Here is a 15,310-nt window from a genome sequence, read left to right on the forward strand (position 1 = left end):
AAATCGGGAACGCGCATGCGATATATTGACCACCTGATTTATTTTCATTTATTTATTTTCTCTTTTTTTTTTTGGGGGGGGGGGTACCAATTCTCTCGTATCGATATCACGTTATTCATTTTTTTTTTTTTTTGCAAAGTAGATGAAAGTGCTATTCATGATAAACGATGTCATGTCAGCATATACGGTCTGTAATGATTCTTCCTGGTTCAAGAGATTCATTGTACATATTGGGTACGTTTTAACATAATCATTTCAGATCACAATACATAAATTAAAAAAACAAACACAAACAGATGCACGTATATAATTAGTAATTATTATGTACACAGGTGCTCACGAATGGTGTATGCAACATTTTACATCATCTCACACGGACAATCATCAATAAGTTTATTATGTAGGACCTTACATGTTAAAAATGTGAGAAATCTCAATGCTCACTAAAGCAAACAGCTAATAAACTGAACGGTCCCTCACCATGCAGCTTAACACTTCTCTGAAATTGAACTTAGTTCATGACAAAACAAAAACAGAACAGCATATGCTTCTTTTATAATCAGACATAGGATAAGCAAGTGACGGAATTTTGAGCTTCAAAATTCGAGTCAAACCATCACTGTGAATCAAATGAAACAAAAACTACTTACCCCTCATAACCCTCCTGTAGGTTGGTACATACAAAAAACAAACAAACAATGATTATGAAAATTACGTTTTCGGTTGAAAATTCTGTTCTTTTGCAAAATGTTCATTGGTGAACTAAAAGTACTAGACTTCTACCATTCTTTGTATTTCACTGTAGTTTATTCGATTTACCGACGTTAACTGTATCACGGAGTTATTATTCACTTTAATCAAGGGTAATTCAGAAAGGAGCAGTAAAGGAAACATACCATCAAACTCAGCCAACCATCGAACGAAAAATACTGCAAATAACGACCTAATGAAATAAGCTAACCTAAAGACAAAACAAAGGGACGATGTAAAAACCATTCACTGAGCCTGCTGTTACGGCGTTGAGGCGTAACTCAAACAAAATGTTAAACATAACAGAAAAACAGGTATATCCATAACAGACAAAAAGGCTGAAGACTAATCGCGATAATCAAATGTGAGAACAAACTACACTCAGTGAGCTAAAGTACTCTAAAGACGCAACTGAGAGGAACTTTTCAGTCAAAAGATAAGTCTGAATTCACAGCAACTTTGCACAGCCTTATTCGCGGTTTATTCTTCATCAGCATTCGAAGAGTCGACATCGCAATCGATATCAACTGATCACCGTCTTCCTCTTCTTGCATGTTCCATCTGCCGCCAATGTACATGTCCTCTGGGTAGTCCTTCACCCCGCATTCAGAGGCATGGGTGTATGGAGTGGTCGTAGGGTCTATTGATTCGACTTTGACCTTCTTCTGCGGCCATGCAAGAACACTCTCGTCGTCTGATTCCCTCTCTTCGTCTTTGATGATGCGGGGCTCCTCAGCCGCGAACTGAAGGGGGCAGTCTGAGTCTTGCGGATCACAGCTTGGCGCTGCGCGACCTGGCGATGCATGTGAAGGACTTTCGGACGGTAGGAACTTGCGCTCACCTATCATCACCATGGAATTGACTGAGAGGTCTTTTGCAGTGTCATCAGAAGTCTGAACGCTACTTTGTCCCTCGGCAATCTCTCGACAGTAAACTTCTGGTTGACATGTTGGGCACCAGTATGTAATCCGTTCCATATCGTCTGGACCGAACAGAGACCTCCTTGTTGTGTGGCCAGCTGGGCAGAGACCTTTCTTGTAGATACTGGTCCAGTCGCCGAACCTGACAGAATGTTTCGCTTCCATCTTCCACGTAAGCCACCGTTTGCTGAAATCTATGGTATGTGTAACAACCTCCTCGGCTTTAGGACGCGATATCCTCGTTCCAGGCGTCATCGGATGCAGGCCTGCCGCAAACAGGACCTCGTTCTTGATGATGTTGCCTAGGCCACTGAACTTGCTTTGATCCATCAGGGTGCAAGCGATCGGTGTGTCTTGCATGATGTTCGCTACTGCGCCGTCGACATCGAAGGTGTCACTAAAGGATGTCGGTGCCGTGATCTTCCGGTGGACTCTCTACCTCAAGGAAGCTACCGCCGTAAAAGACAAGATACTCGTCTCTGCTGAAGAACAATACGAGTCGAGGCTCAGGAAAGCGATTTGTTTTTGAAGGTCTGCCGCTATATTCGCTGGCCCTGACGCTCCCCCACATGAGGAAATGACATCTGATCCAAGTCGATTCCCCTTCGATATTTGCGCAGGATCCACAAGACGAATCGTGGTTAAATTGCAGGAAGAGCTGCTTTCCATAGACTTCCACCCTGGACAAAGTGGCGCCGCACCATTTTGCGTGATCAACCGCCTTCGACGATCCGCAAATACGCGTGATATTTCTGCCCACGAATTGCCTGCACTGAGTGCACCAGTGCCTCAAGGACGGCCCCTCGGGCATCTTGCATCAGGTCTGTCAAATCTGTCATTATGATTGGACGTAGAGAGAAGCACTATGATAGAAAATAATTTTATGCATCACACAGTCTCTCTCGTTCTCCCTCTCTCCCTCGTGCTTGTCATTATACACTGCGACTGTTTCTTCTGCACATTCACGAAGAAACCCACCCACAATACAACCGCAAATCCAAGTTATAGATGGACTGTTTTTTCTTTGATTATTATTTTTGTCCTAGTGTTACGGTTCAAAAAGGTTAACATATCTGTCGCGCATATGTATGGAACTTTTTTGTTGTTGTTTTTGAATGCTATTTGTATGAGGTTTATTTATATAGAGTTGCAATGAAGAAGAATGAGAGCCTATAAATCAGGCAACAGAAGGGGAAAAATACCACCATTCCTCTTTGAAAGGCAAGTTTTATATTCATTATAAAGCTGAAATGATTATGAGGATTTTTTTTTCTGAATGAAATAGAAAACACTTTGTGAAAGCATGACATCAACTACCTTATTTGAATATTCATAAGGACTGTCCAAGAAATGTTCTCAGTAAAATGTGAAATTGTAAACTGTCGTATCTTCGTTAATTCTTATATTTGCCATCTTTAAAAAAGTTCTGAAGGGATTTCGTTCTCTTTCGTCTAGAATTTATCTATTTTAGGGTGGACTTCCTCTTTGATACTGGTTTTAAAGGGGCGGTCTAAACGGGTTTTTGAAGACGGACCCTAAAACTTGGATGCCAATGAAACTGCTTTGGTAGGCCTGATCTGGAACCGGATCTGGATCTACATGCATGCATACGCTCCGGATCTAGTCGTTATTATCTTAGGTATAGGTCCGTGGTATTAGCGGGCTTTTGATTTGCGACGCGTGATTGCGTTGGCCGTTTTCCTCTTGCTGCGTCGTGTTGGAAAGTAGCTTTAGACTGTGCGAGGACGCACCTATAAAAAGTAAAATGGTGCCCCCATATGTTGATCAGTGCGTCAAATAGCTGTCTGCGTCGTGAACTGAGCGGACGCAAAAATAGCCCAGAATGCGTACAGTGAAAACTCGAGACGACATTAGATATTATTAAATCGATCAATTTTTATAGGCGACTTTGCACATTGTGCAGAACGTCCGCGTTACGGAAATCTAAAGCTCCCTAAATGGTAGCTCCCTCATTTTTACAAGCTAGCAGAGATCTAGAGAAGGCCTAAGGACTATCAAATCGTAGCGAAGACGGCCGGGCTTTCGACGCTTTCATCAACCTTGCTTGGGCCTGAAAGTCTGAAGACTTCATGCGTTGGACTTTCATTTCATGAAGCGTCGTGTCTGATGATATACAGCTGTATATATTTTTTCTGACAAATTTGCGTTTAGCCAATCAGCTACAAGGATTTCAGAAGCTTTCCACATCTTGCCACAAAAGAATTTACGGAACCGACAAAACGCTCCATGAAATGCGCCCCCCCCCCCCCCCCCCCCCCCCCCCGCGGTCAATGGCCCGGCCCTATCGCTCATGCCTACCTAGCTGTATGGTAGGCCCCACTATTTGTATTATGGTGGTGATGGCTGGTGCTTTCTCTCTCTTCTATAAGGCTCTCTTATCTAGTACACACAAAGGATCTAGATTCTAGGAGCGTTTGCATAAATAGTTAAGTCTGTATTAGGCCTTTTGTCGTGATTGGACTTATCTTTCTCCGGTGTTTATTTGGGTATAAAATAGTCTAATCTATTGTTTACAGAGCAAACACACTCATGTGGGGGGCACGTGAGCAAACATGGGTAAAAGTTGGGCAAGCCGGGTTGGAGTTGGGCAAGGGCTACTCGAGAGTCATCCTTTAAGGGGCCCTTGTGGGCCAGCCAAGGGCAGAGATTGGAAAAGCTGATATGGGTGTCACATGGGCTTGCCACTTCGGTTTCACATGGGCACATCAGACAGGGCCAGCAGGGAGCATGATGGGCTTTTGTAGGGCTAGCCCTGTTTTTTTTTTATGTGAGTGTGTGGGCGTGCATGTGCGATTGTGGGTGATTCAATTTTAGTAACCATGTCTTCACGCATAGCAGTTTTTTTTTTTTAAATTTAGGGATATAAAAAACCGTGACACAGAATCATCAGTTAGGGTTAGGAAGTAGCGGCCACACCATGAATTGGCCACAATTCATCGGCCCCAATTCGAAGTAGCCCATATTGCCCACATGGGCCCGTTGTTGACAGCCAATTGATTACAGATTCATGAAGGGAACGTTCGAGTAAGCCTATCAAATATCATACTAAGATAGGCACTTATATTTCTCCCTTATCATGAAAGGATTGGTCTTTGGGTAGGATTCAATAGATTCAGGAATTCACGCACGTGGCATAGCCATAGGCCTCCACTCGTAATCCATGGATGAACATGGAAATTTCGACAGCAATATAATGCATTTGCCCATCGCCTATGCCAACAGGTATACCATAGAGCCCTATAGGCCTGACGGACATTCAGGGCCCCATTTCATAAAAGGTTGATACGATGACAACTCTTGCTGGAATGGCAATTGTCATGGTAATGACAAGAATCCAGCTTCCTGATTGGCTGTTGCTATTGGAAGTTGCCATTCCAGCAAGAGTTGTCATCCTAACATCTTTTATGAAACGGGGCCCTGGCACTTAGGGCCTAATGATCAGAATAGAGTTGATGAATTACAATGACGTTTCACAATTCTTTTAAAAGCATATCGTTTCGCCATAAGGCGTCCTACGGGGCAGGTACCGGTATCCTACGGAATTCCCTTGCCTCGCGAAATGACATAAAACTATATACATGTATTAGGCCTACAGTAGGCCTACATATTTTGTGTTATGATAACTTGCAAAAATGTGTCAGGTTACTCAGGTATACGAATTGCTCGATATAATTTTTCAAATAGGCCCTATAGTACTCAAACTCATTATGATACGTGGCACTTAATAGTTCGACCTTGAATACTTCATAGAATACTTACACAGAGGTCCACACGAAGAATTGCTGTACAGTAGGCCTTGGTCCTATAGCCGGTGGTACAGCAGCTATAGCTAGTTAGTTACCACCGAAAATCACGGATACTAACGTTAGTCCCACTGTACTGCACCACCTTACCGTTGACTGTACTGATGATGCGAGTATGTCAGCTAGACCGACCTCAAGATCTGGCGGTAAGGGAGTTATTTCACACAGACCTCGTATCGCTTATCAAATAGGTACCGGTATCATGACTTCGAGTTATGATGATAGGGCTCCTGAGCAGTTACACATATTGTGCTTAAAACGTGAAAGTCTTTGGGGGCAATGATTTCATGAAGCTTTTTGGAAGGGTATTTTTCTGACGGACTGTTACAAGCAAAGAGTATAAGTAGCTTCTATACTCTTTGGTTACAAGCTACCCAAATCCTTCCGTCTGATTGGCTAAGAACAAATTTGTCTGATAACTTTGTCGGACAAAAATGCTTCATGAAATGCCCCTGGTCTTCCGCAGGGGTCAATACTGGAGCCACTACACATAGAGACCTACATGTTTTCCTTCTTTATTTTTCACATAGATTTTTAAAGGGATGGTATAGTTTTGGTTGAGATGGCAATTCAGGCTTTAACTTTTTGTGAGATAATTGGAAACCAGATATACGAAATATCAAAGAGCATACCATTCTAGACGGAATTCAAAGTTTTTGATGAAAGTTTGTTTTGAAATGGCTGAGATATCAAAAAACAACTAAAACAAAGTGGTCCTATGATAGTATTAAATGGTGGGTCCCACCTTATAGGACTTCTTTGATTTAAGATATCTCAGCTATTTCAAAACCGATTTTCATCAAATAAACTTTGAATTCTTTTTAAAATTGTATGCTCTGATATTTTTTAAGTGGTTTTTGAAAAGGCCTATCTCATAGAAAGTTATCATAAGCCTAAATCACATCTCAACCAATACTATAGGTCCTAACGTCCCTTTGTGTAAGGCTTTGAAGATGGTTACTGGGGCTTGTACCTCCCTGTATGCGCCTAAGTTTGAATCCTAGTATAGGCCCTATAACAGCCTACCGTCCTTAAATTTGCAGCATTAACAACGCTTAAAACTGTCTGCGGGTATGAAGATGGCCAATCAGGGACGCGGTGATGTGAGGTGTGATGTGTTTTTCGGTTGCGATATTCGCCTGTAAATTCGTTAATTTTGATAATCTGATACCGGTACTTGTAGTTTCTTCTGGAGTTATATAGAAAGGCGTCAATCACCCCATCTCGACTCCAGTAATGTTTTTTTTTTTCTCTCTCTCTGTCATTTCTCTTCATTTTTCTTTTCCACAGGCTCATATCGATAGTTTTTGTTGTTGGATATGTCATTTGAAAGTTCTCTCAGGATGTAAGAGGACTAAGGCATGTACTAGTATTCAATACACACACACACACACACACACACACACATATATTATCAGGTTATATATTACGGCGTTGTAAAACGTCGAGAAATATACCACACTGGAGGAGTGTTGTACAAGATAGTATGTATATAAGCCGCACCCGGGCATTAAAGGGATCGTATAGTTTTGGTTGAGACCTAATTACAGGTTTTTGACTTCTTTTTTGTTGTAAAATAATGAGAAACCTCTTATGAAAAATATGAAAGAGCATGTAATTCCATGAGGAATTCAACGTTTATTTGTTGAAAATTGGTTTTGAAATGGCTGAGATATCCAAAACTGAGCGATTCTAATGAAGTGTGGGACCCACATTATGATCGCTTTGTTTTCCGTTGTTTTGGATGTTTCAGTCATTCCAAACCCTATTTTCATCAAATAAACTTTGAATTCCATTTAAAATGGTATGCTCTGTACTATTTCATAAGACTAGTGTTTTCTTGGTATCTCGCAAAAACTTAAAAGCCCAACTCTCATCTCCACCAATACTGTACCATCCCTTTAAGTTTGTGATGGGAATAAAGACACCCATGGTCAATGAGCCTTCAGAATGAATCCAAATTTTGCATCTTTAATTCCTAATGAGTTCTCTAGACACTTTGGACTGCATTAAGTACAATAGATAGGCCTACCTATACAGCTGTATGATTATGATAGGAAACGCCTGAAACATTGAAATACATTCCTAGATTGAGTGCCACTGCACCACTATACAACACGTCAGGAAATTTGTTGAAAAATTGGACAATCTATTCAAAAGATTCAGTACCACCATTGCTGGATGAGAAAACCGCAACAGTTAATGACACCAAGCATGCATGGGCATTGATATCAAGACAGTACAAAGCACTATACGCGTTCTGCAAAATTTGATTTAAAAAAAAAAAAAATGAAAACTATACATTCCCTCAATTTGCCACTGACATATTACAAGTAGGTAAACGGTAATATCATTCAACGTGCTTTTTGAAAGCTGAAAGTCAAGTGCTCTTTCATTATGCTATAGAAAAGGAAAAATGTGAGAACTTTTCAACATGATCATTCAAATCACTGTAGGGCCTACATAGGCCTAAATGACGTCATGAACTGTCGTCTTCTCATTCAGTGATTGCTGCATCATATAATTTAAAAAAATGATAGCTTTTCTTCAAACTTTCACTGATAATTCTGCTCGTATTGCTGCATTCCGTCAATTCACATTTGGATTTCATTCTCCTTTAAGAAAAGTACACAATACACACTTTTGGGTACAGCTGTTCACCACACATTGTAGAGCCCTATAACTAGATAGGGAACAAAATATATATGGTTGATAATGAAGATGTTTCTTCACATAATTACTGATTGTTACATCAAATTGTCTTTATTGCCTTTCATTCAGAATAAATAAACATGGATTATTCAGTGTTTTAGAACTAGCCACGATAAGATCATGGATAGACCTATACATGCTCTGGTTTGACTCGAACCAATGACTGCTTCCGATTGCTAGACAGACGTTAATCCACTAGACTATACAGGGTGGCCCAGAAAGAACGGAACACCTAAATTCTTCAATTTCAGCAATATAATTTCAAATATGTCATTATTTTGCATACTGTTGGAAAGGTCATTTTTTTCCAATAGAATGACACCAAATTCTTTGATTTTGGTTAATGCGTTATGATTTTAGGACAATTTTTGTCAACCCTTGCAATTTTCAAAATTTGATCATTTTGAACTCTCAGAGATACTGAAACCACAGCGACAATTCGGCTTGCCATAGAACCAGTAGCATTTACAATGTGTGGAATGTGGGGCGGAAGGTGTAATTGTTATTGTCCGTTATCATTGTGAATAATGTAAATGTCATTGTGAATATCATTGTGAATGCTACTGGTTCTATGACAAGCCGAATTGTCGCTGGTTTCGGTATCTCTGAGAGTGCAAAATGATCACATTTTGAAAATTGCAAGGGTTCACAAAAATGGTCCTAAAATCATAACACATTGAACCATTCTATATTGGAAAAAGAATGGCCTTTCTAACAGTGTGCAAAATAATGACATATTTGCAACAATATTGCTGAAATTAAAGATCTTAGGTGTTCCGTTCTTTCTGGGCCACCCTGTATAGCGTGACTTAGCGCATCGGGTACCTCGAATTTATTCAAATTAATGTTGCTTGTGTTATGATGTCAGTCGACTTGTTTTTGTTTTTGGCAAATTGCCCTTCCTTGTCTAAGATGAGCACATCTTTCTCATTGAAGTTGAGTTTTGCTGTCTGAACGTGGGAGAAGACGACCGAATCAATAGTCGCCCAATGTCCCTGGTCTTCCATGTTGATACATGACTCGTATAACCGCTTACTATACTATCTGCATAATGTCATACCCCTTCCAATATGCTGCGATTTTAAAGGGGAGTATTCAGGAAGCCTAATCCGGATATGGAAAGTCAGTTATTAGATTGAGAAGGAATGTCAGCAATTGAAAATAACGGCATATCAACTCCAGTGGAATTATGCTACTCGTGTGACGATATCTCTATCAACGGCGTCAGGATTTCTCTGCTTTGCTCGGTTTTATTTCCCATGATGCATTGTCCTTGACAACACATTCGACACAGACTCGTGCAGACAAATACAGTCGCATATCAGGAGCTTCTTCACCCCTTCTCACACATACCTTCACCTTTGTCGATGTATAATGGCCTATCAGACACATGCATGGAACACTTACAGGTCTGTATACACAGGTCTATCTCCCCCCCCCCCCTCACAAAAATGTATATGGATATAGGCCTATTATAATCCACCTGTTGTTAAAGATGTAAAGACAATTACATGTGTATCATCCAGCATAAAATGCTGCAGTAAATACTGAAATTTGTGTCAGACCAGCAAAGCAGCAATTGTTTTCTATTTGAGACTAACATTCGTGACATTATTTCAGCAGGAAGTGGTACGCTATGCATAACTAAAGATAATACAACATGCAAACCATTATACGTATTTACTATAGAGGGAATACTGACAACTGTACAGATGAAACAAAGTGAAGTATTTGTTTTAATTGTTCGATTGATTAATTGATTGACTGATTGATCATGTTGATAGTTGAATTTATGTACTGATTGGATGAAATCATTGCAACAAGACGTTCAAGACATGGCAGACTTGTTTTTAATTTCAGTGTTCTTTCCGTTATCGACTTATTACAAAATGTTTGTCTCCACATAGTTCACTTCATAAGTAGAAAAAAAACCCATAAAAACCTGCAAAATTACATACAGGTATCCATCTTGACATGTCTTAGCCAGTCTAGATGAACACACACGAACACACACACACACACACACACACACACACACACAATTAAAGTGAACAACCTTGCGCACAGGGAAAGAAATTTACACACTGAATTTTATTGCCCAGATTCAAATTCCTGTGATAAAATATACATTTTTTTTTTCAGATATATACAATCAAAATCTCTTTTGCTTATTTTTTGTACATTTTTATCAGTACATTGTAATATGTTTTTCTCTGACATGTTTACTTTACAGCTGGCACAAGATCATAAAAACTTTGCCTTAAAAAATAAATCTTCTTATACTGACATATTTAAGGCATCGCTCTGACATTCAATACCCTCCCCCAAAAGAATGATTCATAACTTTCATCTTTATAATGAAAGACAGCAAGATCTCATATGTTGACCATACAAGTAAAGACACAAAAACATTTATTTAGGTATTCCCCTTTTTTTGGGGGGGGGGGGGGAGTTTATAGGTTATGTTATTAGTTCTAATTTCAAGAAGCTTCTGATGATGACAATAACAGTAATAATAATAAGAAGAATAATAATGAAAATGTACAGTATATACTTGTATAGCGCAACAATCCATCAAAAAGATGCTCATGCGGCGCTTTTAGGTTTTGAGGTTAAGAAGAAGAAGAAGAAGAAGAAGAAGAAGAAGAAGTATGTGACATCTTTCCTTTTTTCCTAGTCTACAACATATTAAACAGATATATTTTAAATGATTCCACTGAGGATGACTGGCGAACAGTGACAAGGATATCATTCCAAATTTTTGGTCCTATGTGGGAAAAAAGATCGAGTTCCCCATGAATGTCAGTTATGTATCTGAAATGTAAATGAACAAGATTATCGAAGCCTGCGAGGAGGATTATAACAATACAAAGAATTCCGGAATTCTGAATATAACGGAATTATTTTCTTAGTATCTTGAATTAAGACCGTCTCTTGTCGGTATCTAACATTGATTGAACAAAAAAGAAAAAAAAATACACTACACAAATCTTTCATCAATTATGTTACAACATCAAAGTCAAAATCCCGGTCCCATTCAATAAGCCTTGTATATTCTTTTCCCATGCAGTAAATCGAAAACCCTTGATAACATTTTTATTTCATGTTTGAATAATCTCTTTATTTTCAGTAATACTCACAATACCTCGAGAGTGATAGAAAGTTTGATATCAACTGTAGTATTTACTTGATATACTTGTATATGTAGCACATAAAATTAGGGCGGTGAGTTGGCTTCAGTCGGTAGCGCGTCTGCCTCACGATCGTAGGGACCCGAGTTCGAACCCGAGTCTGGGACTGAGCAATGTTGTGTGTAAACATACCGTTCCCTCCAGCAAGAGGCAAAACACTCTTAATCTGTCCCTCGGATATGACATAAAATGGAGGTCCCGTGTAGAGATTCACAACTCATGCACGTAAAAGATCCCGCTTCATTCATTCATCGCAAAGAGCAGGGTGCTTAAAGGCAGACGATCGTCATCCCTAATGGTACGTAAACTCCGAATGACCGAAGTTTGTGCATGCAATAGCGCAATGCCAGACTCAGTGCTATATCCATAAACGTATGGGACAATGCTGTCACTGAGACAAGTGTGTGTGTGTGTGCGTGTGTGTGTACGCATTATACACAAACATTGTGACCGCGAGCTGCGGTGATTGGAGGAGAGAGGCCAGAAGACGCGTGGCTCTTTTGGCCTCTCTTCATGCGCATGCGCACTGAGAATGTGCGTCCGTTCGGAAGCTCTCGTGGCTCGCTCGGACAGCCATTTTGGGTCAGGAGATTTGTAGCACAGAACTCTTGTAGTCTAGAGTGTTGTTCGCTGACCCATTGAGGCAGCGCTATTCTCATTCGGGGTCACTACATTTGATACAGAATGGGGGAGGCAGCGTGTTGCGTTCGTCTCCGTGCCGCACAAACCACTCGCCACGATTGTATGCCTTTAACCCGGTGAAATGGTCCCACCTCACATCCAACTGGACCCCATGGAAGACAAGCTATAGTGAAGCTGAATATGGGCTATCCAGCATCTTCTCAGATGGAAATGAATAAATATATACATATATATAAATATGTGTGTCCTCTTTGAATTTCATTGCAAAAAAAAAAAAAAAAATATGGAGGAAAGTGCAGAAGCAAATCATATTGCAGAAATTTGTCATTGAGATAAAAACTATCACTTTGTTCTAACAAATATATTCATTTCAAAATACGGGATATCCAATTTCTGGACGGCATCTGCGAGGTAAGGCCTCATGGATAACAAAGAACTACATGGAATGCTTGCCAGTGGTCGTACGATGCGTCTCAATATCAGTAATCAAGACAGTTTGCAGTTAGGTCCATATGCGTAGTCTGCACTTAACTCTTGTGACAGTGATTAAATTGAAATCAATGTTTTTCTTCATCCCGGAAGTTAATTGACCCCGCCTATGACGTTTGACCCAACTCCCCAAGGGACATCTACCATCCAAGTTTGGTCACAAACGGACATAATACATCAAAAGTTATGAGCCATAAACGAAACGCGTCGTAAAAACTTTACATTGGGCCCTAAAGTTCATTGACCCCTGCCTGTGACCTTTAACCTTGACTGACCTTCATGTTTTGGTAAAATGTGTAACTTTGTAACCGCTCTTCTCTCCAAATTTGCTTGAAAATGAAGTCCTCAGTAGAGAGTTATTCAAGTTTTTGTGACGTTATCGACGGACGAAGGGCGGACAGACGCCTCGGGCGATCCCTTAAACCCCTGTCACACTCTTGCCGAATAGGCCCACCGTACAAAAAATGAGCGATATTTTGCTAATCCGTTGTTAAAATCGTCAATCCGGTGGACAAAGAGCAAAGTTTCCGTTTTAGAGGAGCGTACGAGCACAGTATAGGGGCCGAACCAAACGAAGAAACAACAAACCTGGGGCGATTGTGGACGGGACAGTGAAACGTGTGCAAACGAATGAGAAACGAATATGAACTGCTTGCTCACAGGACATAACGCACGAGGAACAAATAGGTGACGCATGAGACGTACATCGAACATCAGAGATCCATTGACGTTACGGCTATTGGGTTATACATTTATAACATCATCTTATGGAGCATCCACCACTTGGCCAGTTCTGCTTCAACTACCTGTAGACTTCACTTCACATCTCATGGGTTGATCATGCAGCTCCCCTTAATATGCCAAGGGATCAAAGACCAAGATTTCGCCTCCTTCTCAATGTATTATGTTGGCTCCTTGTTGCTAGACCTTTGAGACCACTTTCTTCATTTTGGTCCTAAATATCACTATGCAGATAAACCCAAAAGTTTCTCACTTCACACAAAATTACTTTCATTTATGCCCTATGTTACTTTACAAATCTAACCTTCTCTATTTTTGTTTCTGATTATTTATTTTTTAAGATGCCGGATGAACGTTGATTTTCTCAAGTAAAGACACATAATTATTCTTCATTGAACTCATCCATTGTATTTGAAGATCCTGAAGCCATAAAACACTATTTTGACTGCATTCAGAATATCAATGTCAGCAATACATTTTTTCAAATTTGGACATTGACTCAAGGTTTGAAGCAGTCTCTATTTTCTCTAAAACAGTTTCTGTGATACATCAAATCAAATGCATCACAGTCACGTGACACTAATGTGGCTCATTGAGATTTCCTAATGGCTTGAATTCTACTCATTGTCTCATGTTCAACTCATAAATTTTAACCTGTGAATATCCAACAGTTTATCTCAGCCGATGCCAAGTCATATCGAATATAAACTTCATTGTCCCATGATAGCGAATCTTGTACTAGGCTGCCCTTTTTACTGGTAAAACCTACAACTAGTGCATTAACTATGCTTCCGTAAATTTTTTTCAGATGTCTGCAGTTCTTAGTATTTACAACAATCTTACAACAGCCATGATCGTAAAACTGACTGAAAATCTTGCTTTTCAGAAAGACTTGTTGCCCGTAACGGAGGGGTGAGAAGTCCCCCCCCCCCCCCCCCGAAGATGATGGTCTTTCCGACCTTGAAACATATGATGCATTTTTGCTTTCTTTTGGATGTGCCTCTCACCTTTTCACCTGAAACACAACATTTGCATGGTAAATCGGGGAAACTAAGCCATGTAAGCAAAGTAGTTTTGTTTCGCCTTTGTGTCTATGATTGGTCATTCAAACCAAATTGCCTGTGTCTCTCAGGACCAATTAGCCACTTCTTGGACCGCATCTGCCTTATCTGTTGCTTGCTTTCCCTCCTCCAGGCGGTAATATACTTTTGGAGGGTCATGTTAGCATTTTGCAGCAACGGACTTCACAAGAGGCCTAGCGGATCGAAACGCGCGGAAAACGACAAAGTACAGTACAGATTCACGGGAAAACGTCCAACTATAGGACAAGGTTCGGGTCGCGCTATCCGTTTGTGGTGAGGAAAGACTTTGTGCATGCCCAAAGTTTTCTGGCCACTCTGACGAACAACATCAGAAGACAAATGTCCATCCAAAGGATAAAGAGGGCATGAAAGGCATTTTAACGGATATCAACGAATGCCCAAAATCGACCTTCGGTTCCAATGCGTTTGTCTTATCCGGCAACGTGTGAGAGGGGCATTAGTTTCCCCTCACTTCCGGTGGGCTCGACAAAAAAAAAAACCACAACACACACACACAATAACTTGAAATCTCGGTAAACGTCATTTTCGACTGTTTTGAGCTTGAAGGGGGGGGGGGGGGGGGACGTTTTGCGCACAAATTTTGCAACGCGAGAAGCGGTCACGAAGTTTCTCGACTTTCAAGTCTCGCGCAACTTTTGAGACCAAATTTGCAACGTCCGCGCGTATACCGATACGTTACATAGTAAGTAAAACTTTTGAAACGATATGAAGTATTTATGGAAATATTCATTTTTCTTTTCACTGAATAATCCTAAAAGTGGACTACATGTCAAAAAAAGAAGAAGTCCTCAAATACATGTGTGTGCGTAGGCCTAATTTGAAAACAGTGAATAGTTATTTTAAAAAAAAAATCACGATTTAAATTTACATTGCCAATCCAATTTCTAATAGTAAGTAAGCGGACTATATACATGACAAAAGAATACGTCTTCGTCTTC

General features: G+C 40.2%; 1 protein-coding gene across 1 annotated transcript; it reads right to left on the reverse strand.

Moving 5' to 3' along the window:
- Positions 1 to 1,175: 1,175 nt before the first annotated feature.
- LOC139726647 (endonuclease 8-like 2) lies at positions 1,176 to 2,481 on the reverse strand. Its single transcript, XM_071637636.1, is given in 2 exon segments — positions 1,176 to 2,069; positions 2,071 to 2,481. Coding segments are annotated over 2 exon segments (1,305 nt in total).
- Positions 2,482 to 15,310: the final 12,829 nt, after the last annotated feature.

The sequence above is a fragment of the Diadema antillarum genome, unplaced genomic scaffold, assembly GCF_040938485.1.
Source record: "Diadema antillarum isolate AM-2024a unplaced genomic scaffold, OU_Dant_1.0 seq00000094_RagTag, whole genome shotgun sequence".
In the NCBI taxonomy this organism is placed as follows: Eukaryota; Metazoa; Echinodermata; class Echinoidea; order Diadematoida; family Diadematidae; genus Diadema; species Diadema antillarum.